Source organism: Cuculus canorus, chromosome 11, assembly GCF_017976375.1.
Source record: "Cuculus canorus isolate bCucCan1 chromosome 11, bCucCan1.pri, whole genome shotgun sequence".
NCBI lineage: Eukaryota > Metazoa > Chordata > Aves > Cuculiformes > Cuculidae > Cuculus > Cuculus canorus.
Genome location: NC_071411.1, coordinates 18,396,016 through 18,422,810, shown reverse-complemented (window position 1 = coordinate 18,422,810; position 26,795 = coordinate 18,396,016). Strand labels below are relative to the sequence as shown.

The following is a 26,795-nucleotide window of genomic DNA, read 5'->3' as shown; positions in this document are numbered from 1 at the left end:
AGAAGTAACGATTCTGCCTGAAACATAAGATAGTTGGATATATGGAGCACTTCCTTTTTTGAAATTACTTGAATTCTTTGGCTCTTCCAAACTTTTATCTGAAAGCCACTGTATGCTCTCTCCTGTACCTTGCTCCTCCTCAGGATGGGAGAGCCCGCTGACCCCAGTTGACCCTGGAGAACAAAAGCAGCATGACGTTGAGTCTGTGGTTTCCTGATGACTTTAGGAGTACAAGACATTGCCAACAGTAGCTGTTTGTTCCCACAGTGTTTTCTTGTAGTGTTTGTGTGCATCCATGCAGAAATCCATGGCTGTACAGGACCGGAGCCAGCCTAGGGAACATCGTGGTGGCGTGGCTTTTGATGGAGACAGACCATTACCTTTCCAGTTCACAGCATGGCCAGAGACCTTGACCTGCCATCGCTTTCCCAGGGTTTCTGCAGTTATCCAGTAAACATATATCTTCTCTAAATTGCTAATGACTGCTGAATTACTGCACCTTTGTAAAGGATCTATTGACATTCATGTTGGGCTGCCTAGCAGGGATGCAGGTTCTCTAGAACAGGATGTTCCAATTTGTTTCTTTTTCAGTCCTGCAGAAGATATTTAGTGGTGTAACCAGCAAGTTCCTTCCCACAATTCGCTTGACAAATACTTGAGCTCTCCTCTTGGTTTGTAACATCCTTTTCAGTGGATATAAGTTTGTGTACAGCATGGCTCTCACCATTTATAAGTATAGGTAAATGTACGAATCTATTAAGGCTTTATGCAGGAAACTAATAAAACTGCTTATTTTCACAAGAATGTCAGGTTTTTAATTGCGTAAATAAGATGCTGACTGAAGCAAATGTTCAATTTCACATTAAAGTTAGGCATTCATAAAGGCTTGGCTTTGCATAATTTAATTTTCTGCACAGAGGATACTGGAAATCACTGGTATGCTTCACAGCCGTGCAGGGGTTGCCGGCTGGCTTTCTGACTGTTCAGACTAGGAGTACAAAGGGTTTTACAACTTCTGATGTTTCGCACTGACTCTGAGCCTTTTTACCTTCAACAAATATGGACTATTTAGACATAGTTTCTTTATTCTGTTGGCGAGGTGCACATAAAGGCTCCCCGAGCAGGTACCTGCAGGAGTGCCTTAGTCCTCAGGGGAGCCAGGGTGAAATCTTCCTTCGGCCTGCAGCAATCAATTTTTCTGGGCAACAAAACCCCCGCAACGATTTGCCTCCTCTGTGCAGAGGATGCTCAGAGTAAAACTGCCGTCGTCTTTCATTTTGTAGTAAGGAGGGACTTGAGGTTTATTTCTCAGCATGTGTGATTTTTAAGTGAATAATCGGGCTGGTTTTTCTGACAGCTTGTTCAGCCATCCACCTGGGTTATTTCTGTGTTCTTTCTGATTTTCATGATCTTTGCTGAGGTTTGGGTTGGTTTTTTTTGCCAAGTATCCTTACCTGTTCTTTCCTGTTGAAATAAGTGCCTGTTGCTTCCCAACCAGGTACATACTTATTAGGGTAAATCAGAAGAGGAAAATAAGGTATGTGTTATAGTGTTGCCTACAAATCCTGGTAGCATGATGTGTTCCAGTGTTTCTAGTTCACAGCCTGGAGTGATTTAGCATTTAGGATGTTGCCAAGAAATCTGGAAAACTCATTCAAATCAGAGGCTCATAATAAATTGCACAATTAGTACCTTTGCTCACACAAGAGAAAATTTGGCAGGGGCAAACCTGTAATGCCTTTCCTGAGAGTACGTGACTTTTCCTACTGATACAAGATTCCAAAATCTGCAGAAATGAGTGATCCGTGTTGCAGAGTGAGGGCTGTAGAACTGTTTAGCATCCTGGTACCGGCACAGCCCTCAGGCGGCGGTACAAAGGGCTGTCACCCAGAAGTTTTTCTGTAGGGAAGGAAAGACACATTATGAGTTATTGGTCCTCAGTGTTCAGTCCAAGACCTGTTAGAGTCTTTGTTTCAACTGAGCTGTAATTAGCTTGGAAACAGAAGGGAATACAGGGCTTGATGACTGCATACAGGTAGCAGTGCTTTGCATGGCTTTCTAAGGTTTTAATTTGGGTTATTCAGCTAGTTTCCTGCTGGTCAAATAAGTGGTTTGGGATCAGTTGGACTTAAATTTCCACAGAGCCAGGCGGTGCATACTTGTTCTTCACATTCTGTGTCTGCAGATCTGAGGGCCTTTTATTTGTGTGTGTCTATTGTAGAAGGAAAGCTTTTGGCTGTGGTGCTCTGAGAAAGGCAGTTGAATTTATTAAAGACCTTTTATTGACATTTGTGAATTCACACACCTCCACTTTGGTTCAGTCCATGCGTAGAAACAATAAACAAAATTTGCACATAAAAAACCCAAACAACCCACTTCATCATGGGAGCTATGCGTTCCTTTACAGGGAAAGAAATATATTATTTGGGGTATAAAAGAAAAATCCTGGGATGTAATGTAGGATGCATTCTTTCCTTGTTTGGTTCATCGGGCACTGGCAGAGGCTGCCCAGGGAGGGGGTTGAGTCACCTTCCCTGGAGGTGTTTAAGGAATGGGTTGATGAAGTGCTTAGGGACATGGTTTAAGGGAGTGTTAGGAGTGGTTGGACTCGATGATCCAATGGGTCCTTTCCAACCTGGTGATTGTATGATTCTATGAATTTAATTCTTTCTGGCTTGTGAAGCTTTACAAGGATTTCTTCATTACTGGCCTCTCCTCTTCATGTCATAAGGAATTGGTACTGCAGACTGGATATTTGTCCGACATACGCAGCCTTCCTCTGGCTGAAAGGCAGTGCCTCATGTTGGCCTTACTCAAGTGAGTTGTGTGAGCCAAGATTACTCGAACTTTGCTCGTGTTGAGGCTGTTACCCAGTGCCTGTGGGCTCAGATCCACAGGCTGTACCTGCAGGAGATTCACTTGATCCCGAGTAACTGTGCTACATGGAAATTTCAGGTGTGGTTTAAAATAGATGCGTTTATGATAACTGGGATAACACTGCGCCAGCATGTTCCACGTCCTTGCTTCTGTGTTCTTTTAAGGATCTTGGTTATTTTTGTTGGGAATTACAATTATTAGTTTGGTAGTCACTAGCAAAACAAACTATCTCTTGCGTCTAGACAGAGGAGGTTTGGTCATATGTCATAGCTCATGTCTGTTTGCTTGCGTATATCAGAATTGCCTTATGGAAATGACTGGATTTAGGCAGGGATATGGCAGGTCAGAATAATGGCATCAGTGAGTCTGGTTTGTGAGGATCATCTTTGCATGGTGGGTTTTCATGGGTGAGGAACATGCCTATGAAATTTATTTTAAGCAGTGCCAAGTTCATAGTGTCTGCCTAGCAGAGATTTAAGCTTCACAGTGTAAACTCCAGGGAGTCAATACCCCTTTCCTAATGATTCCTGCTTCTTCTCTTCCCAGCTCTGACCGAAGGTTATGTTGGCTCTCTGCATGAAAACAGACATGGGAGTTCTGTGCAGATACGGAGGCGAAAGGCTTCAGGGGATCCTTACTGGGCATACTCGGGTGAGTTGGCTTCTTCAGAGGACTGAAATATCTCCAAAATAAAATTGTTTTCTTGCTTTTTTTGTTGCTACTGCACTCAGAAATAGTTAAAATTAGTTTTACGGTGTATCTTCTTCTACCTATTCCCCTGCAAACTCCCTCTACACACATTCTCCCTGTTCTTGTGTTAATGCTATTTACCTGCAGGGTTTCCATTATTTCTCTGCTTCTTTTCTCGGTCATCTTTTGCTTTCTTAACCCACCCTTAAGAAGGCACACTCCCACAAACTTCTCTTTACTCTCCCTCTCCAATCATTACATTCCCAAACTCAGCTTTGCTTACCCTGTCGAGCCTTCTAGGAAGACTTTAAGCTTCTATAGATACATCTAGATTAAAAAAACCCCACCCTATCAATTATACAGTGATTTCTTTGAATGCTTCTATTTTTAATAGCATATAGTGAGAACTATGAGACCTGTCAGGGCAGCGTTACACCAGGATGTGCGATGCTGAGAAGGTGGAATCTTGGGAGGGTATTAATTATTATTTGTCCCACTGCTCTTAAGTCTTACGGAAAACCTGATGTATCTGCACAGTTTTGAAATGCCACAAATCAAAACATATTTCAGAATGATGTCTTTGATGTATGGTTTGATGGTTGTTTCAGGTCTAGAAAATTCCGGGTCTGTTATTTGAAGTTGTTAAGAAAACAGCAAATTGAAACTGTGTTAATAGCTGTGTTGACTCTGTGGAAAAATGTCTAATATCTGGAAAGGTTTTATGAAGATTTCAAGCATCTTAATGAACTTCTGGAAGATCTGAGATGCGTTTCAAACATTTGGTTCTCATCCAAAAGGAATGTTGTGCAGGCCTAGTTTTAGCTGAAGGAAAAATATCACTTCCTAAGAAGTCTGAATACTGATACCAGATAAACAGGCAAATGTCAGCTTTTGACTGCCAACTCCTCTCTTTTGTACAGACCATAAGTTTTATTGGGAATGAATGATTGTAGGTAAGCTTAGAGGTTTTTACACAAAATAGCAGATATCACAAGTTTTCTCTATTAGATCTCAAATAGAAGCTATCTCATTTGCAAATGAGGTCACGCAAGTAGAAGAAATCTAAGCATTTGAGTAATGTAACAGAAATGGCCACTTTTTGTTATTTTTGCCACAAGATACACCTCTACCTTGCAGCTTAAAATAACTTTTTTAGATTTTAAGCCTTCAAAATCATAAAGAGCAGAAATAAGCAAACAGAGGAAAAATGTGTGTGTTGGAATGAATGTTCTGTTCCTGTCGGTTGCCTTGTGTAAATTATTACAAGTTGAGTGCCACTTGGCAGGTTTATTTTGTTTCTGTTACTGAAAAATGTATTCTGACTATTCATTGCAGGTAGTTAAATGAAAATAATTTTAAAAGATAAAGCACTAGTGGAATTATTCTGTTGTCGTATGAGTCAAAACTCTTTGTGTGAGTTACTTTAAAAAAGCCCAAAAGTCCTAGTTTAAAAAAAAAGGAGGGGGGAGGGGAAGGAACCCCCTCCCTCCACAACAGAACCCCCCAAAAATGCCCAAACAAACAAAGCAACAAACCCCCGCAAAGCCGCCACACATGTTTACGCATGGACAGTTTTCCTAATTCTATTTTTTGTGATGTTTCTTCCTTTATGAATAGTATCACTTGTTCAGCCCTCCAAAAAAAAAAGCTTTTACCACCCACAAATCCTTTTAGATCTATGTCAAAATAAAATGTGTAGTCCTGATGTGTAATTACACCTTACCTTTTGGGATTTTGCATCCTTTTGTCTATTGATAAATCTGCTTCCATGAGGAGAATAGCCAATCTGTTTTCCAGAGAATGGGTGGTGACACCTCAGCTGTCAATCACAAGCCATTCTACCTGAATTGTGCTGTCTAATTAGAACCTTTTTGTCACTATTGCTGATAAAAGGAGTAAATCAGGAGATGGAAATGGTTGAAATGATATATTTACCAGCACTTCCAAAGAAACCAGAAGCGGATATGATATCATTTTCTGATGCTTTTGTCAGGTTACTGTTTTAACAGAGTGAGTTGCAATGCCATTCCAGCGGAATGTGGTTTGGGACGAGGAATTTCAACTGCAGAACCTTGGTCTTTGCCAAAGGTTTTGTGATGTGAATAGAGGTGTGAGCACCAGGTGCCAGCATCTCCCCGAGAAAGGGAGGAAATTAAGATGAGCAATTCAATGGGAAAGGAGCCCGTGCTCTGTCAGAAATGGGATGTTTCTACAGGCTGCTGCTTTGCCACGGCTTTCATGATGTAGGAATTTCTCTCTCTTCCCTCACTTGGTTTCTTCCTGCTTCATGCAGGATTTTCAGCCAGTTCAGCCTTCCTTTTTGGATGTCTTTTGTCCGTATTTGCTCACTGAGGAGGTCAGAGGTAACGAAAATGCCTAGCTTCTCTGTTTAGGTTGAAGATGCGAATAAATGGTAGGTGGCAAAGCCCAGATGCCAGACAGATGTTTGTTTCTAGCTGAGCACAGCGAGGACGATGATCGTGTAATCTCTTTCTTTCTCCTTGCTTCCTCATTCCCCAGAATATTTCCCAGGAACCCTGGGCAAGGCTCGGCAAAGCAGTTTATGCGCTAACAATGTTTGGCCTGCGGGTAGAGTTTTGGACATGACTAGGAAGTTTACATCAAATGAGCCTACAGAGAGTGGAAACTCACTGTGCAGTAAGCAATTAGCCTGTGTCAATGGTTTCCAAGCTCTTTTGCAGACACTGTCTGGTAGGCTGCTTCCCTTCCCTGCCCTCAGATGGCTAGACCAGCTCCCCTCCGGTTAGTTGCACAACTTCTGCTGGCCCAGCCACAACAGTTATGGGCAAGAAAGAAAGTTATTCTAGACTGTGTGTTGGGGAATATGAAGTTTCTTCTAAGGGAGTTTGCCAGCTGGAGTAAATAAAACCAGGACAGCTTCTGCCGGCTTTCATGAGTGAGCTACGGCATTACCAGGTACCGCCAGGTAATATTGCTCCTCTCAGGCAGAAAAGTTCAGAGAGGGTACTTCAGTTATTGATCAGGAGTCAGACTACCTGAGGGTCTGTAACACTTGTATGAGGCCCCTGTGTACTGAAATGGCTTTGCAACAGGACCCTGTGAACTGCGGTGCCCTGTGCTCGTACTGCGTGGTGCCCTGGACGAAGCTCCGGAGCCTGCACTGCAGAGCTCTCCCTTCTCTGATTGTAAAGGAAAGGGGTTTTAAGCCTTATAAAATAAGCCTGTTGTCTACAGACGCAATTCTGACTATAACATTCCAGTTCAGATATAAAACTCGCAAAAATAAAGACTGGATAATTAAATGAAGAAGGCCCGTTTTAAATGGGCTCTGTCAAAAAGACAGAAGCAAATACAATCAGCCTTTCAGAAGAAACTTCATTAAGTCAGTGCTAGCAGCTCTTTAAACCAAATTCAGAAGTGAGCAAACACTGAAAACAGAAGACCAACTTGTCTTTAAATAGGAACTGCAAGACTGAATGAGATTTCCTGGATGCTCTTTTTAGGAGTTCTCAGGACGGTCAGACTGCATTTCTAGGGGGATTTCTCTGCTCATGTGTTTGTGTGTACTTTGGCAAAGTATTTACTCCATGATCGTGTCTTACGGTTTTCCTGAATTTCAGATAGCCACATTACTTGCACTGTAACAGGAATGTAGAATAGGAGCTGCACAGTCAAAGCAAGAAGTAGGCGTGGATCCAGAATGTGCTTCAGTGCAGTCTTATCTCTCCGCCTAATCTTTTCTGTTAGGTTGACCACTGAACGGACACATTAGAAATGATTTTTAGCACATCCTTATAATTGCCACAGAACTCGCTATGTTTCCAATACCCACAATAGTCACAGGTAGTAGCTCAGGTGCTTTGTCATCAGTGTGGAAATACTTTTGTAAATACATAACCTGTTTATAAAAAAGAAAAACCAACAACAACGAAGAAACCTAACCTTGGAAAGAAATCCTATAGAGAGATGCAATTGAAACATCTGCCAGATCCAGGGCTTTCCGACTGGCCTTCCCTTGTGTGATGTGTGCTGCTTCCCAGAGCATAATACTCCAGACATTTAAAGATGCCTCTGTGTCAAATGTTGTGTTTGTCGGTGCTGAGAACACTTTGCTGGTGGCCTGAGCAGACCCTGTTTTGCTTTTCAGTAGCCCAAAAAGCGGGTAGTGAGAGGGTCAGGGCTTCAAGAGATTACGGTATGAGATACTGACACAGAAGCTGGTGTCTTAAGTCGTAGTGGTTCTGAAGGGCCTACGCCTGCTCGTATCTGTTTTTTTCTGAAAAACTATTATGTAAAATTAGTGTGGTGAACATTGCATGCGATTGGGGAAAACCAGAAATGGCTGTGGGGAAATATTACTCCTTACTCTGTTACTGAAATCAGGAAACTCCTCTTGGAGTCTTCAGATATAAGACATGATATCTAATTATTCTCACTATTAAGAGGTATGATCAGTGGAGTGGGATGGGAGGCTGCCCTGGCCTGGGGCAGGATGGCGTGTGTTTTTGTTCCTGGAGTTTCCCGGTTGAGCTGTGATGCTGGTGGGGCCGGTGTACCCTGCGCTCTTGAGGGCTGTTTCTCCGAGCAGCCTCCCTGTTGCATGCTGACTCATTCAAGGAATACTCTCTTTTAAGTAATCAAAACCATTTGGGCTTCTTGGAGACCAAAAAAGCGGACTCTGGCCAAAGATGTGCGTGTGTTCTTTTCACTTGTTTATTTAGCTGTGGCTTTTGGAAAGAGAACCCTATGTAGAAAAAGCATAGGGTTGTTTTTTCTCTTTAATCTTACGGTGTATTCAAGGTGTCTCTTTCCTCTTTGTACCTTTGTTCTCTCGATTTCTGTGTGAAAATGTTAGCAGTACTTATGATCCTTCTGTTCTTTATGTATGTCCTTACTGATGTTTTTTTCTGTCTAAAATGTTGGCACCTTTCTCTCCAGCTTCCTGTGCGACTACCATGAACATTAGCAGAAGTTAATAGAAGAAAAATAGGCTTCACAAGAGGAGGGACGACCCTGTGAGTGGGGAAAAGTATCCATTAAGAATAGGAACTGTGGCCATGCTGTCATGCTAGTGGACACTATCAGTGTGTGAATGCTTTGTCCTATGACACTTGAGCAGTTATCACTGTCCTTTAAGATGCTATTATTTAAAGTATAACCGGTGCTGAATAGAAGAATTGAGTGTTCTTCTCAAAAGCAATTGCTGGCATTAAACCAGGAAAGATCAGTAAAGGTTATTTCCTGAAAGAATAGCAAATGGTGTTAACTGTGATGAAATGTAACTTGGTGAAGTCCTCTGTAAATGTGTGAATTTCTTTCTCTTTGCTTAGATTGTTCTCATTAAATAAGCTGCTAATGTGAATTGGACAGGAAAGAATCAGCACATAGTAAGGAAGGCATCAAGACTTATTGAACTGAGAGGTAACTAATGGCCTATTTGCCACGGTCAGTATTTCACGCTTTCTGTCCCTCAGAATAATAAATCTTGGTATTGACCACAGCTCTGGCATACCAGGTGCGCGGTTATCATTCCACTGTAAGCGGGCTTGTCTCCGTTAAATACAGGATGGTCAAAATGAGCAGGGTCTGGCTCTCTCCCTTCCTCACTCTTTTAAGCTGACTTTCTAAAGAGGAGCTAAGCTGAGAGAGCTGGGAAATGTATTCTCGTTAATATCTGATCTGATCAGTAAACTGAGCTGTGAACATTTTATCTGTGTTCATCAGAGATGAATGGTAGTCTTCAGTGAACCCTGCTGAAACCAGCTGTGATGCATTCCTTTCCATCTGCAATCTTATTAGAGTAACGGTGCTTACAGAAATCAGCACTACGCTCTTTCATAAGAGAAACATGAAAAAAAACAGAGCTTGAGAGTTTGCTGTTACTGTCTAAGCGTGAACCCTGTTTTTTCACGTGCACAGCTGAAGCAAGTGGTGTACTGCTGTGTGTTTTCTCAGCTAAACAGGAAATATCATCTATATATTTTGATTGTATTCTGACGGTACTGGGTCACGAGCCTGTGTGTCTAAGAGCGAGGCACTGCACCAGCGTGCGCGAGCCATGTCCTTCCTTTCAGCATCTGTATCAAAACGTGTACTTACTGAGAAGATGCCAAGGTTTTTAATCTTTCTTTAGCTATTCTGCCTTGTGCAGTAACAGATACAAAATCCATTCTTCGGTTTTCAGTACAAGAATGAAGAAATAAGTTTTCAAGTTCCTGTCTCTGAGAAGAGGATATATCTTCCTAACCATAAGCCAGTGTGCATAAGGAATTCGCGGTCATGTATTTCTGTTGGGTATTCATCATTATCAGCCCTCTAAGGAGAGCCAGCCTTGCCAGAAGCAGGCCAAGTAGTCTGTATCATTTTTACTAAGCCATATTGGTGGGGAACACAGCTCTGATTGAGAGTCATCATTTACTTTGTTTGTCTGTTGGCAAGTTTCTAAGTAATCTGTTAAGAAAACCTCAGATAGTAATTTACTTTCCACTTAGACACAGACATGATTTCTGTATTGAATACCATTAATACTGTTTTCTCTCTCTTTTTGCCACCTTTTCTTGTGTGCCACGCTTACAGTTTATTCCAAGTTCTGTCACAGTCAATCCTGGTATCCAGTCAGTTGCGAAATGGTCGACTGAATTTTTAAACGTTGGATGGACATAGTTATGGTTAAACTGCCTATTTTTTTTTTCTTTCTTTTGGCAAGGTTCTTTCTGGAAATTCATTGTTTTTCAAGACTTAGATATATTAAAGGAAATCTCTGATATTTGAACGCACTCTGAATTTTTTCTTTTCTGTGTTGGAGTAGGTAGGCCACTGGCACCTTGGAGGAGCTTCAGTGGGAGGTGCAGAGAACCAGGCATTCCCTTGGATTTCATTCTTTCATAAAGCTTTTGCCTATCACAGCTCAAAATATAAAATAACTGTAATAGATGCCAGATGACGCCTTCAGAGCTTCAGATACCATTGTTCCAATACGACATCAAAGTAGTTTTACTTTGACTGCTGTGGCTATCTATGCTGAAATGAGGAAGCACAAAGAGCTGCTTTTGCTGGGGAGGGGGGTGCCTCACTTCTTTTAACACATACTGTGCTTTTCGTTGCATTTTCTTTCAAGGTGAACACTGGGATATTTGTAGAAAACTTTTGGAATGACAACAACCTGTGCATTGGTTCATAAAACCAGAAGTATGGTGAAGAGCAACAAGTTTTCAGTTTAGCTGCTTTCTAGTCACTGAGGTAGGGAACTGTATAAAACATTTCAAGCCCTTCTTTAGACGTAACACTTATTTTAAACATACAAAAGAAAGATGGAGTATTTGGGTAGCAGCTGTGATACAAGCTCAGCAAATGGACTGCAGAATACACAGAAGTTTGGAGTCTTCTGTTGGCTTGAGGTTCTTGAATGATTGCAGTAATACGTGGAACTTCCAATCTTGATTTCATGTGTAACTGAACGCATACAGAAGAGTGACAATGGGGAAAAAGTATGTAATCGGCAAGGATGCTGCAGTGAGAAACAAAGCGAGTAGGGAAGCTCTGAATAGCCTTATAGTGTGTGGGTAAAAAAAGCAGCTTGGCACAAACATTATTGCAATAGTCCAAGCATGAAATAGTCATGGAATGAATCAGAGTTCTAGTTGCAGGATATAAGTAGGGCCTTTGTATGGAAAGGCCAAGCAAGGACTGTACTGCTCTTGATGCAGTAGATGTAGGGTTACGTCTATTATCTTTGCAATGTGAGATGGTGGCTTTGTGTCGTTCCAGTTACTGTTCAGAAGACAACCTTCTTTTCAGTATCTCTGCCCTGGGAATTGCCCCATCCCTCCCCTTTCCCAGAAAGTGTCTCCATCTTGCAAAATGTGGCATCAAAGACTTGTAGTTTTTAATCATTAGGATCCTTGACGGAGCAGCCCCTGCCTGCAGGAGGAGCACGGCTGCTGGGCTGGGTGCCCTTGAGAGGACGAGCAGAAGCAGCTGTGGTGGGCTGCTGGTGCGGCTTTCCCACCAGCACCAGAGCGGCAGGGGCTGCCACAGGTGGGTAGAGGGGCCATGCATTCCTTCTGTGTTGAACATCACATGCCTATAGGAGAAAGGCAGAATTAGGGAGTCTCATCCATGTCTGTTCGGAGGTGTCCTTTGGTACGGCAGTTGAGAAAGTTCTGACTCTTGTAATAGCGCTGAGATATTAGTGCTCACCTGGTGAAACTGAAGGACAGGGCAGTTGAAGGTATGCTTTTGATAGACCCCATTCAGCGTGCAGCAGAGTCGGAAACGCAGCCCAAGTGCCAGTGATGTGCATGTTTCTTAGGCCACACACCCAAACTGATCAGATGCTAATTGAAGGGATTTTGGTTGCCGTGGAGACTGCCTCTTCCTGGGGGAGACCTTGTTAGTAGCACAGGTGCTGTGGAGCTCCTGAGCTATCAGGAGGCCTTCGTGGAGCTGATCCAGCCACGGAGCTTAATTCTTCCTTCAGCAGCAAACTGAGCTTCTCCCTGTGCCGGCTCCTTTGTTGAAGCTCTTGCTCTGTTTGGTGCTTTCACATTTTTTCCAGTGGGGTTGGGACAATGCTGGGCTGGAGTGAGAAGACATTTTCTTCCTATTCATTACACTGAACATTTGACTCTATATTACAAAGTTTTTTATTAAAGACTGCGTGTGCCCAAAGAGTTGGGTGGGCACACTTTTAACCATCAAATTAAATAAATATGAAATCCTGCGATGGAGCGCGGAGCTGTGCATATAAATTACATCTTTAAACAGCACTTGAATGATTTTCTGGAAATGTTTTTAACTCTCCTCTGAACTCTTAAGGGTCATCTCTGAAGCCTTCCTATCTGAGGGAGGCTATTGGCACTGGAATGATTTATTGAAGAGGTATGTTCCTCTGCGGTGCAAAAGTAATGTCAAGCCTTACTGAGAACCTGAGTATCAAGCTTCTGTTTTGGAATAGCTGAGAAAGCAAGTGGGTTTAATTTGATGGAACCCTGAATCAATGTTTCCTAAGTACGTGTTCTCACATACTCTTAACATTGCCCAGTTGCGAGATCAGTGGGCTGTGGGGTGGCAGTGTTTTCAGGACAGTTCATGGGATGACATTTCATTCATGAAGAATTAGAAGCCCTGTGTCCCTGTTGTGGCGATGAAGACTGCAGCTTGAGCTGACATAGTAAGGGCTGATGGGCATTGCTCACTCAGAGGCCCTCAGGAGGGTGTGATACTGTTGAGATATACAAATGCTTAAAAAATTCTCAAGTGGACTGACCTGACCAGGAAGCAGCTCTTCCACCAAAGGAGTCTTTGTTGCCTTGACTATTAGGATTTCTTTCTCCATCTCAAAGAAAATCCTGCCTATTGTCTTCTGAACAGTACTGCCGAGTTTCACCTAAGCCAGTCTGTTCTCCCTGTGGCTGAAGTAAACCCTCTCTCCCCCTACATTTCTCTTTGAATGCAGTTTTACTTCTTGCCCGTTCACTCCACACTGTTAAAGGATTATTGGCTTGGGGGCCTGTACACAGATTCCCATCTATCCCAGCGTCGCTGCTCTAAGGTGAGGTCATGCTGTGATCACCACTGTAAAGACCAGGAGGGCACAGAGAGGCTGGGTACCGTGTCTCAGGTGACCCACGCCTGGCTGAGCAGAGGGCTGATCCGAGGGCTCTGAAGCTGGCCCGTGCTGCCTTTTTTTTAACTTGCTGTCATTAGAGCGTTCAGGGCAACGTCTAAGTTGTCCAGCTGCCAGAAGGCTCAGGAGGAGCTGTTTCACATGGGGGTTCTTTATTTCTGACTCTCTGCCAAGACTTTCTCAACTGTCTTAGTGTATAAATTTCCCCGGAAATGAACAAAAGAGGAAACATCCCTGCAATTGAATGCTTGACAGTAATCGGTATTGGCATGTGGACTGCAGTTTCTGCTGCTTTTCCTATGTGGAATTGTAAAACAAATGTCTGCTGTCTGCTTCCCAACTCACCCATAACGCTCACAGCTGGAACTGAGGTGACGAAGGTCCCTTAAATGTTGACCGCATGCTTTTGTGCTGGGCTGGATCCGGACCTCAAGAGAACTCCTTTGCTCTATTTCATATCATCTGGTCCTTGAGCACTGGGGTCAGTCCTGCAGAGCTCCTGTGTGAAGAAACCGGTGAGTGGATGCACTCAGAATGAAGAATTGAATGTTATGTGATTTGCTTTGTGTTTGTGTGAATATATTTTTCAACTACAGAAATACAATTTACCCTGAGGTAACGACAGCAGTGAAGTCACGGAGAGTTTAGATCACTTCATGTTCAGTTTTACATGCTGTCTCTTGCTCCCGAGGTGTGGTGCTGTGTCTGGGGCTGCTGGGCTCAGGCTGCTGCAGAAGCCTTCTCGCCCCTTGGGGTATGCAAAGCCATATCCGTGCCAGATGCTAGGCTGCTTCTAACCAGAGGTGACATGAACTTTTCAGATAGATTCCAACTTGGAAGCTTCTGTGGCACTTCAGAGCATGTTTTTAATTTATATTTCTGTTGCTGGAGACTTGAAATTGAGACGCTTATCTGCATGATACAGTATTATCGTATGTTGATCTCTGAGGAAGGGGATTTGCTGTGTGGAGATAAGTTTGTAGAGAGAACTGGGTGTGACTTTTGTAAGGAAGGCTTCTGTGTATGTAGTTCAGTTACTGTTTATATTGCATAAGGGTCTCTGGATGTCCGCAGGACTTAATTGCTCTCAGTGGAAGCACAGAAAAGTTACATCTACCTTAAATTTGTACAAGCTATCTAAGAGATGGCTTGGTGTGAATGCATGAATGGTTGAAGAAGGGTGTAATGAGGTGAGGGCTGTGAGCTGAAGAAGGTGCTGAAAGTCTTCCCTTTTTCTGCTTTAAAAAAAACCCCAGAACTGTAGCTCTGTGAGCAGCTAAGTGCTTCACGTTCCTGTGAAAAGTTTCCAGTGCCTAACAAGCTTTGGGCTTCTTTCATGGCCTTCAGTAGCGTTCCCTGCTATCCTTCCCTCGGTTGACGCTTGCACTCCACAAAACCAGTGGCTGTGCTGTGCCAGTGAGCTCACCTGCTGCGCTCAGCTGCGGTCAGGGATAGCCAGCGGGTTCAAAAGGGTGAGGAGGGGAGGGAACTGGTGGAACACATGCAATAGAAGGCTCAAATGCATAAGCCTGGTTCTATAGGAAACTGGGCAAATCCATTACGGGTCACTATTCAAAACTGCAGGCTCTCAGGGGCAGCTTTTCAAAGAATGTGCTGCTTAATGAAGTCCCTGCAATTTGAGCAGATGGGTTCTTGAAACTGGAGAATGTCTGGGTAGCTCAGGTGATGAAAACATTACTGACAATTGTGTCCTGTTGTGCTAAGTGAAGTATGACTATTCAGAGGAAACAGTCCAAGTTCCTTGCAGCCTTTCCATTGAGGCCATCCATGGTCTTATTCCTACGTGCCAATGAAGGAGGTCTGCACAGAAGCCCTTGGAAGAGCTCATGGTAGACAACCATCTGTTTGGCATTAACAGAAGATCTTAAATTAGGAAAGGTGGTTGTGGTGTGGTGCCTGGACATGTGATTCAACATTGCATCTTCTGATTTCGGTATGAACTGGGGTGTGGAGTACGGTAAACATTTTTCAGGTTTTTTTCCCCAAAGTACTATTGGAAACTGTAATAAAAAGTAACTGCTGGGAAAGTAGTTTTGCTGAGTTATGCTGGTTTTGAAAATGCATAATACTCCATAGGCTTTTAAGTGATACTGGGCATATTTAACATTCTTTGATGTTAATTTCCTGGCATACGGACATCTCAACTTATTAAAATAAATAAGTACTTTCAAATTTAATGAAATGATGGAGGAAATGGCCTTTTTTCACATTCACGTCCGCTTCGCTGGATAATTTAATGTTTTAAAATGTAAGTTCATATTAAAGTTTAAAATTCAAGTATTGGTTTTTGAAAATCTGTAATAAAAAGGTTTTGCTGTAGGAGAGATGTATGAATTAGTGCGCATGATAACACGATTAACAAAGTCTATCTGGTAATTTCTTCTTTATGGAACGCTGGCTGTAAATCCTTCCAGTGGAACCTACAGCAACGGTCTTGGTGGTACGGTCCTTGTGGTACTGATAACTGTTCCTTTCTTGGGGCATTCTCGGTAGCCTGTCAGCCTTGCCAATTCCTGGTATTCCAGAGTGAAGGTACATATGTGGAAAAGTCTCCTACTTCCTTCACCTTTTCTTTTTTCCCCACATTTTTCTGGTTTTTGGTGCTACCCTGTAGGCTCCTGGCGGCAGAGATGGCATTTGTTTATGTTGACCAGCAGTAAGATCTAAATATCTTCTTTAATACGAGATGTGTATGTTTGCTTCCAAGGCTTTTGCATGGAGCAGGAAGGATTCCTTTATAGCCTTAGGTGTTTACTGTGTTATTAGTAAGTATAGGAAATGCACTTTGGTCTTTTCTTCTGTGCTGAGGGAGGGTAAGAATTCCCTGGAGGATAAGTAATGCTCAATTTAATTGACTGGGTATAAATATTTGAGTCCTAAATATTTAATAGAAATCATTGTGTTTGAAGGTAGGGATGTGCAGATGATGGAAGTTTGCTCTGTGTCTTGCATTTCTTGAGAGACTGCGTATGTGCTGTATTGAAGCCAAGGATGGCTTTATTGCATTTCAAGGCAGACTGGAAACTGAAGAACTTATTTTCAGGGAGAAAAATGGCAAGGGACCCGAATGAAAAACCTACTCAGCTGAAGCAGAGGTGACAAAGTTCACTGTGATTATATTGATTTTAAATTACTGTGTAGAGCTGGGACTAGCCTGTGTCTAGTCCTGCTCATGATGAGAAGAAGAAAGGAAGAAGGCAAGAATAATACTCTTTCCTCTGCTTCCAGATATTTTGATACCAGTGTGATAAGCAACAGCCTTTCCCTCCTGACATTCTGGACATGCAAAGGCAAGGGCTTTCTGGCACCCTCAGTGGAGCTGAAAGAAAATAAGAGGCAGAGTGAGAAGGAAATGTTTTTTTTTCCTCGGCAGCAGCCTACCCCTGCGTGCCGGCTGCCTGAACCAGAGAAGCATGCAGTGCCCTGTTCGGTGGGTAACAGATGCCGGCAGTCTCTGCGTGCCTCGGCTCCTCCAGAGATGACATTAATAGGAAACAGAGCATGTCTGAGCTGGATGCGTTTTTGGTGAAAAGTACTACAATTGCCTATACAACAAATTATAACTAAGCTAGAATTAACAGCAATTAACAGCACCCATACTCATTTACTAGAAGTTTTACGGAGAAGTCATTACTGCTCAACTTTATGTAGTTTGCATTTGTTTCACTGTCAATGAGAAAATTATTCAGTCAGTAAGTGTTAATGTTTTATTTTAGACCAGTCCTATCTATTTTAGTATCTAGTGTGCCTTTTGGGAACAAGAACTGAGCAAATAAAGCTAATTGCGATAGAAAGTTGATACTGTAATGAAACTCTTAGTTGCTGCATGACTGAAAGAGCACAGAAAAATGTCTTGTACCTGCACTAAATCCAGCAAAGTTGTGATGGGAGATGTTGTGTTCCTTGTTTGGTGTGATGGAGAGAATGCCTGAGGCACTTGGGCAGGGAAGATGACTATTTCTGTTTCTTCCCTGTGGTTTTTCAGCAAGCTGACATAGTGTGCATGCCTGGGCCTATGCCAAGCAGAGATGCAGCCTCCAAGCGAGACTTTATTACTGGAGTCCGAGATGATTAATTTTGTACCAAATTGTATGGGCCTGATTAGCCCAGAACACAGCAATAATGCTCTTTTAAAGCCCTTTAGCGCATCCTTTGCTTCTTTTTCCAATGTGCTGCTTTGTAAGGAAAATATTTGTTTCTTACCTTTGAATCTTCAGGTAGAGTCTGAGCCATACAAATCACGCTGAGCTCACAGTGCCTTGTGCATTTGTTATGTTTAATTTTGACTTCATTGTGGGAATGCCTAAGACATCCTTTCCCTGTAGCACTTTTGTAAGGCAAGAGATTATTCCCTCCCCCATCGTTGTAAGGGGTGAAAGGATGCCATTATCTGTCTTGAGCCATCCAGAAGGCTGGGAAAGCTAAGACTAGAATTGAAATTGAGGTTTGTAGATGCGCTCCATCCCCTTCAAGGCGCAGGCTGCTTGTGTGTGTGGTAGCACACTCCTCTGATCCACCCAGGGTGGCGGGCGCTTTGTGTGTTTTCTAATCGGCAAGGCTTCGGCTGGCTGGAGCAGAACTGTTATTCTCTCCATGTAGTATTTATTGAAGCTGCTGAGCAGGCAGGAGGACGGTACCTCCCTGTTACTGTTGGATCTATGGAAGTGGGAAGAGTTGGGGTGGTTCTGTAGGCAGGGCAGCTCTGCTTCTGCATTCACAGCTCTCTTAGCTTTTTTATAAGACATTGCAATAGCTTTGGGGGTGAGGAGGTGTTGCGGATTTTTGTGTTTAATTTTAAGCTCCAAAATACTTCGTAGCTCTGTTGTAGAAGCAAGTTAGAATGATCTATCCATCTTTTGCAAATCCCTGAATTTTAATACCATTATCTAAAAGCATTTTTTAGGCTCTGCTTGGCCTCAGAAACCTTCTGTTTGTTAAATCACTTTTGAGGTTTCGCATAGTTCAAGTCTTTAAAAAATTAAACCCCACAATCTTCCTATTCTCCTTGGAAAAGCCTCGTGCCCTTATCAACATCTTCTGGCTTGTATGGGGGAAGCAAATACACCCCCTCATGCCAGTGGCCGCATACGGGCACAGCCTCTTGTTAATCTGTAGGTTCATGACTTCTGTGCCCCCTTGCAGAGGAGTGTTTGCATGAATAATTAATAGATAATGTGCTGCTGGCTGGGTTTTCTGTGCTGGGAGAGCAGGGGTGGTGTGAAGCAGGCAGCACCCATTGGGATGCCTGTGGAAGGAAGCACGTTTGCTTCCCTTGCTTTGGGAATCCTTCCCGGGTGGCCCATCAGAAGGCTCTTGCCCTCATCAGAGGTCTCGTATCCATGGGAGAGACAGGCCAGATATCTTGGCCTCCCAGGCCCCATGGATGGCTTTGGAGATGAGGATGCCCAGCAGTGTCAGCTGCGGTGAGCTCTGTTTCCTGGTCCCGCTGGCTCTGCTCTCTGCTTCCTTTCAGCTTGGGTCAGAGTTTGCCTAGAGGTGATGTGCTCAGGTCTCATTATTGGTTCTTGTCAGCCCTCGCTTTCCTTGCCACACGCATCTTTCTGCCTTGAACATCCATACCAAGGCAGGGATCTCCAGCCAGTTGCGCTCTCCAGTCTCTCCTGCAAATGCTTTTATGAATAATTGTGACCTTTCTCCCTAAGACTTGTTTTCATAGGAGGATGTTTTGCCGATTTTTCAGACACTAGACTCCTTTATCTTGATGTGAAGACATTGTCTCCATAAATGAAAGGCAAATTATTTTTAATCGATGAAACTATGAATGCCGTTCCTGAATGGTTTTAAAGCAAAGTACTGGAAACAGACCGACAGCGTCCTGCCCCTGCGAGGTGTTCCGTGACTGAGCTGCGTTCCTGGAGGCAGGCGGACAGGGACAGCTTACTTCTTAAAAGTTTCAAAAAGTCAGGGTTTGGCTCCCTGGAAGCTTATATTTTTGCAGCCACCTGTCCTAACTGCTTCCTGCTGTGATTTAAACCTGTGCAGCCTGCCGGTGCGCGCTGACGGTGATTGTTTTATGGTAGGCTGGGCTGTGGGACCACGGCAAGGTGTGCTCTGAGAGGCTTCCCTTTCCTCTGCTACGCGGAGGTGGGCAAACGCCCAAAATCCTAAGCTGAAACTCCGCATGGTTTGTTTGAAACTGTTTGACTGCAGACTTGAATGGCAGATGGATTGAACCATCAGGAACCGAGTCTGTCTTCATTTACAGAAAGGACAGATAAGGGAGGAAGCGTCTCCCACAGGCAACCCCTACGAGTGGAATTTTATTACATACAGACCTTCACGACAATCAGATGAGGATTTTGATTTATGAGATAACGGTTATTTTTAAAATGCTGAAGGGAGGATTCAGGAGAAGGTTACTGTTGGATTAATTGTTGTTGATAGAATTGACACAGATCTACTGTAACGCTGCCGCCATGGATGGAAGTCACCGAATAGACAGCCAGGGAAAGGGTGTTGGTTCAGTTTGACGCTCAGTTTCTCTTTCTTCTTGCTGTACAGGTGACTCCTGAACAAACCTGTGTGAATGTGAAACGAGGTTTAATGCTCTGATAAAGAATTCAATATTGAAGTTTTATATAGGAAAGGCATAAATGAATTTAAATGAAATTTCTCCTTTGAAAGTCAGTTTGTCTCCTAATATTCAGTGATGCCTGTTGTTTGGGTTTTTTTAACTGAATATGGATATTAAAGCCAAGACAACTGTTGGAAAAGAGGAATATGTATTCCACAGTGCTAAAATAAATTGAGAGTTTTGTCTTCAGTGGCTTAAGAAGATGCTTTCAAGACCTTATGGTATAAATAAATTCTGCAGGCTTAAAGCTTTTCTGCTTGTTTAATCCAAAATGATACCAGTATCTCCTACAGAAATTGATGATACAGAGAAACTGTAGGACTTCATTTTCAGAGAGATGAATTTGGATGAATAAATGCTATTGGAATGGAGAATTTAGGAGAAATCTTAATAGAAATCTCCAATTAGTTGAATGGCTGGTTATCTGTGACAAGACATAATATTTACTAGAAGCTGGAAGCTGCACGAGTGCTTAGAAAGAAAAAGGTAAAATAAGATTAAAGTTTGTGTACTGTGTATTGTAAAACGTGGGCAATCTTTATGGCTCATATAAGTTTTTCAGAAAATATTGAGTGAAAGGTATTAGTGGAGCGTAATATTATGAAAATGACTGTGTTTGGGTGCCTTGTTAAAATCTTTATCCAACAGTCATTTTATTGCACCTGACTTTAATTTGTTAAGCAAGGCTGGCGGAATTGGGATCTTCTATTTTTGTTCATAAAGACAGTTCTAGGAAAATAAGGAGGAAGAAAATCTGTCCCTTTCAGTGCATAAATAAAACCAAATTGAAACAGACCGGAAGCTGCGTGGTCAATGATATGAAGTGACCACTGAACTCCTCTCCTTATATACTTGAAGTCTTAAAAAAATAAATATTGAAATCCCATATGAAGTAATTCTATGAATATTACTAGTTCTATTCTTAGTCCTAGAGATGGCTTGAATCTTGCATTGATTAGTCATAGGCGTGAGGATCAGGTGAAGCGGCATTTGTAATTGCAGAGGGAATTCTATAGTGTTAAAATTTCCACGTGGCTGAAAATGTAAAAGTAAAACACAAGATAGCTCTTGAAACCAAGTGCTACATGTGAATTATAGAATTGTAGAATGGTTTGGATTGAAGGGACTGTGAAGCTCATCTAGTCCAATACCCCTGTGGTGAGCAGGGACGTTTTCAACTAGACCAGGTTGCTTAGAGCCCCATCCAACCTGACCTTGAACGTTTCCAGGGATGGGGTGTCCCCCACCTCTCTGGGCAACCTATACCAGTGTTTTACCACCTCAATGAAAAAAATTTCTTCCTAATATCTAGTCTAGACTTCTCCTCTTTTAGTTTAAAACCACTCCCTCTTGTCGTGTTGCTACATACAGGCCATGCTAAAAAGTTTTTCCCCATCTTTCTTATAAGCCCCCTTTCAGTATTAAGTGAAATACAGTTCTTTATTCATCACTGACAGTTTTCCAGGTAATCTGCCGAGCACTGTCAGTCCCTGAGCAGTGACATTTCCTCCTGTTCATGCTGTAGTGCAAGATTAATTTGGGGTTTCATCACCTCTTCTGGAACCAGTTATCTGCAGACAGAAGCACACACATGAGTGTAGCACGTCCTCCTGCTTTTGCATCTTGGGGTTTGTTTTTCAGCAGGAGGTGGAAACCTGTGGTGATTTCTGTTCTACAGTCTGGATGATATTTTCACCTGATGAAAATAGAGGACATCCAGACTTCTATAGTACTTTGGCTTGTCTGGGAACTGAAGCAGCAAAGGAGCGTATGACGCAAGTGAATGAAGTGCTGTATCATAGAATCACAGAATCACAAGGTTGGAAAGGACCCACTGGATCATCGAGTCCAACCATTCCTAACACTCCCTTAATCCATGTCCCTAAGCACTTCATCCACCCGTTCCTTAAACACCTCCAGGGGAGGTGACTCGACCCCCTCCCTGGGCAGCCTCTGCCAGTGCCGATGACTCTTTCCATGAAGAATTTTTTTCTGATATCCAGCCTGACCTTCCCCTGGCGGAGCTTCAGGCCATTCTCCCTGTCCTGTCCTCAGTCACTTGGGAGAAGAGCCCACCTCCCTCCTCTCCACAACCTCCTTTCAGGTAGTTGTCGAGAGCAATAGGGCTGTAGGGCTAGAGGTGTGAGATAAAGGGCCACTGGAGCAAAACTGGGGCGTGGAAGTAAACCAGAGCCGCATCTTCTTTTACCGTATTTGGCTTAATTCACCGCTGAATTGTGAATGTTCCTTCTTCACATGGCAGCTGGGAAGTGTCCTTGGGAGATGCTTCTGGCAAAGGCCTCAAGTGCCTGCTGTCTGTACCGTTGTGCACAAACCCAGACAGGGAGGGGAACAAGAGGAGATCATTTTTTATTATTTTCTTTTTTTTTTCCCTTGTCTGGAAGAGTTAGAGAAGAAAATGAGAGGCTGTTGACTTAGTGGCCAATGACTCATCATCACCTGCTGCTCCCACAAGAGCAGAACAGGGGACGAGTAGCTCCCCCAGCTACTCCTGACCTCAATCTGAATTCTTTTCAACCCCTGTTTGTGATGAAAATGCGAGAGTCTGGCATGAATGAATACTGATACAGATCTTTCTAAGCTCCCTTCTTGCTTCAAGCTCGGTGATAGTTAAGACAGGATTATAAAGAAGCAAGAAAATTCAGCTCAAAAGTCTTGAAATCAAAGCAGTTCGGTAAAACTAAGGTATTCTCAAACCTTTGTGCCAATTAACGCTGGGCTGTGACAGCAGTGTCTCTTTTACCTCATAAAAATTCTAACGTGCTTATTCGGGTGGGTGGATTTAAGTAGGGGAACCTATAAAACTTCCTTTTGATTAGCTTTCCCCAGGCATTACGTCAGATCAAGCAATGCTTGACAGTTGGATTTTTATCACTTCAAAGAAGAAAATATTTAGCATGATACAGAGATTAGATGCCCATGCTGATGCTGTTAACTGTGCTGAGGACACCTTTTTTTCAGCCAAATATATGTCTCGAGGGAGGTGTTTCTTGCTACAGAACAGAAGCATTTAAATTTGGAAAAATTTCTGCAGATTTTGATTCAAATCCTACTTACATGGAATAAATCGATGAGCTCAAATTTTGCAGATGCTTGAGCAATCATGAAATTGAATTCATATAAATAATTCTGTAAAACTATTTGTGTGAATTACACTGCATATATGTGCTTAATAATGTCAGGGCACTGGCATCCAACTGTGCATGAAATATATGAGAATACTGTTGTAATCCTCTTCAAGGTTGTTTAAAAATTATTGATTCAACCCAAGTGCCATCATTACTGATACAGTAGGTGTTTTTTTCAGTGGACATTTTCCATTTTAAAATTCAATTAAATACTGCCCGGCATAATTAATTTTTTATTGTATTCCTTCCAGGGAGAGAAATAATTGGCTGCTCTTCCAAAATGCAGTTGCTTCGAAGAAAAAAACAAATCAAATGACAATATTTTCCAACTACCTAGGATCCTCTGGGAGTAATGATGCTGCAACACACAGAGTTCACTCCATGTGCAGCTGAAATTTGGTCAGCCAGCTCCACAGTGAAATGAAACAACCATTTAACAACACTTAGGAACAGCACAAAACAGATCAGGACGTCAAGTGAAGAATATTAAACTTCACTAAAAGTTTTAGGTGGACAGAATGTCATTACTGAAATTGAAATTGTCAGGCTCCTGGGATTAATATCCCTGTACTTACAAAAATTGCTGTAACGTCAATGACCACAAGTAGTCATGACCTCAGTTCCATTCGGAGAGCTTTTAAAGGTCTCCTACTGACCTTAAAAACCCAATTTCCAGCATTTTAGATAAGCCTATTATTACAAACATAGGAACACGAAAGGATCCATACTGGAGCAAGGATTGGGTGCCATAGTTCAAGGTTACATTTCCAGCCAGTGGTTTGTGCTTGTGAATTTTCTATTAAATAGAAGTAGTGCTACCTGACTGCGGGCTTCGAATCCCCTCCATGTGCCGCTCCTTCGTGCGGCGCTCAGGCTGCTGGGGGAATCGGGATTTGCAGAGACAAGGAGCTGTTGCTATGGGGAAGTTGAACGCTGCCATTGCTTCACCCTTTTCTAGCAACCGTGGAGAAACGTGACTGTCTGGAGCAAATCCTTCCCGGGGTGTAACTCTGCTTGGCCATGCCAAGGTGCCTGGCAGATGGGGTACCGGGATAGCTGAAGAGGTGAGAGAGAAGGAGATGACTTGCTTTTCTCCTGCTGAAATCACAGTTAGCAAGTAACAAGGTGATTTGGAAATTCATGACTATCAGGGTGATTAGGCCATCGTATTTTTTTCCCAGGGTGTGTGTTTCTCCAGCAGTCTCCGGGCAGAGGTTCTCAAGAGAGTTCTCGGTTCCTAGAGAAAATGGTTGTGCACGTGAATCACTCTTGTAAAGGTCAGCCTGAGCGGGGTGCTGAATTGACATTTATGCCTTTCGGAATTTCCTCCCAGTTGCTGCTTTGCTTTGCATGAGGAACAAACTTACAGGGCACTAAATAGTTGCAGTTTATTGTTTCAGTTCCACGTCTGTCTTTCAGTTATAGCACCTGTTTGATACCTCTCTGGGCAGCACTTTTAGAACCAGCTGCTCTTGTGCTTCAAACTCAGATTTTCCTGGCAAAATTCTCCTTCAGTCTGACACTTCGCAAGCTTTTCCCAAGCCAGAGATGGATGAATGAATGCTGTTGGAAAGTCTGCGAAGATTCTTTAGCCTGCTATTTTCTGTGCTGTCTAAGAATTTAATCCAATAACCATTTCTAGTGGCTGTGTCAGGCTTTTGGATTAGACCCAAAGCATGCCAAAAAAAAGAAGAAAGTTTAGATGTTTGTGAGAAACATCTTTCTTTGGCAGCAGAACACTGCGGAGAAGTTTGGGTCTGTCCCACTCATTTCTTGTATTCCCTTGTGCTCAAGAGAGGTAAGCTGTGAAGGGAGGCCGTCACAAGGCTATTTGCTGGGTGTCTCATACCTGGCTGTCATTGTTTTCTGTGACTTTGAGGCTGGATGGAGGTTTTAGGCTTGCTGTCAACACATCCTACATCTGAATATAGAAACCGCAAGAAACGCGAATCTGCGTTACCTCATTCTGATGCCGCTTTATTGATCTATGTTGTGTTGAAAATATGAAATAAAGCAGGTGAAGAGCCTTATCCTGCATTAATCTGTGAGAGCTCTTCTTGTGAAAACATCTCCTTGGATATCCACCTTTGGACCATGCGCACTTTGGTGAAGAAGTTGGTGCCTGATCTGCTGCTTTTATTCGTGTACTCTTTACTTGCCCATTTACTTTCCCCCAGGCAAAGGATGACTTCTTCATTGAGGGCTGTTTTTCCTCAGTTATCAGAGCACAAAATAAAGCAGCTGTTTATACCAATTCCTTTCGTACTGTAAGGATCATTTAGCATGCAGGAAACCAAAAACTTCACATGCACCACGAGAAATCATGTGAGTCTAATGATGCCATTTAACAGACAGTGTTTTTCTTGGCATAAATTAAGACCCTTTAGAAAAAGGTCATAAAAATCAGAAGAAGCGGTCTTGTCTGAGGAAGACGCTGAAAAAGAGCGGACTGGATTAAGGAAGACAGTTTTGTAGTTTTAAGAGCTGATAAATCTTCAGCTGAGCAAGAAATTTACGTTGCTATACACTAAAGTTCAAGAATCGCTATTTTCTGTGTTGAGATGAAGGTCCTGTGCATATGGAAAGACATTAAGTAGAAGTGTTTATGTTTCAGCCTAGATTCCAGTAATGCTAGAGCATTGACTTTTGACTCTTTAGAGAAGACACTGCAGAGGAGACAGTGTCTCAATTAAAAGAGCCTTTCAGAAAAGGCTTAGGAAGAACTTGTATTTCTAATATAGACGTGGAAGATGTATGCTAAACACATTGATTAAAATGACCACCCACCTACACCTTACAGAGAAATCCCTCTCTTGAGTAGATGTTCTCTATTTTTAGAATTAAAATAGACTGACATTTCTATTGGTTTTGGTTCCCTTTTTCATTGGGCTGCCTAGGATTTAATTTCCCGTTGCTGTCATATGTGGTACCTTCCTTAGAAGGCAAGCCTGAAAATGTCTTTTCTTCTGCTGTTATTCAGAAAAAAGTCAGGCTGATTGACTGATTTGTTTTTAATAGTAGCATCCCAGAATCCCATGGCCTATCTGTCTTGCATCAATTAGCTCTCTGTTAACCAGGGGATGCTAGTAGTTTCACTATGTCTGCAGAACTTCTAAAAAGATAATTGTTAACCTAGATGCCAATAGGACGTTAGTGAAAACTTGTTTAGAGCTCAAAGGTTTCAGCAGTAATCGATTTGATAAAATAATGGCTTCTGTTCCCACGTGGCTATATTTCTGTCTTTCCAGGCACTGTTTGACTGGAGGGAAATGGTCGTCAGATCTATGGTCCTTAGTAGAAAGCTGATGAAAGCAGTTGTGGCGTGTTCGCTGTAACTTGCATCTTTGAATCCTTTTGATTCTGGAAGTGAAACAGCAGCAAAAATTTTGTGTTATTTTGTCAGTACTGCTCTGATGCTTGTCAGAGTGTTTTATGCCACACCTTCCTACCCAGTGCCTTGTATTTTCCCATGAAATTATTGGAGTTTTTTGATAGGCTTTCACTGTTTAAACTTCTAATGGATGTGGGTGCTGGTTGGCTTAAGCATGTTTAACAACCTGGCAAAAAAAAATCTAATTGGCATCTAAACGTTGGTGCGAATCTCCTGCGTAGCCTTTGAGGGATGTCTGTGTCCTGCTCTTACGAGACAGTACTACTCTACGATGCTCCCTGCACAGGGAGGAGAAGCCAAGGGGAGTGCAGCTGTATTTAAGTGCCCTATTGGCAAATCCCCTGTTACCAAGCAGTGATGCTGCTCCTTTCCTTTAACTCGTTGGCTGCTGATGGCAGTTGAATGTTTCCCTGCTGCTTCATTGCAAGCAGTTGGTACTGTCCTGATGGAGGTCTTGCATTG

The 26,795-nt window shown here is 42.7% G+C and overlaps 1 protein-coding gene across 2 annotated transcripts in view; it reads left to right on the top strand.

Annotated features, from left to right (window-relative positions):
- PTPRG (protein tyrosine phosphatase receptor type G) overlaps positions 1-26,795 on the top strand; it is a 416,754-nt gene that overhangs the window by 89,545 nt on the left and 300,414 nt on the right. For both annotated transcript variants that reach the window (XM_054076618.1, XM_054076619.1), the window contains exon 2: positions 3,424-3,528. In XM_054076618.1, the coding sequence (XP_053932593.1) occupies positions 3,424-3,528 (105 nt within the window). The remainder of the gene's footprint in view (positions 1-3,423; positions 3,529-26,795) is intronic.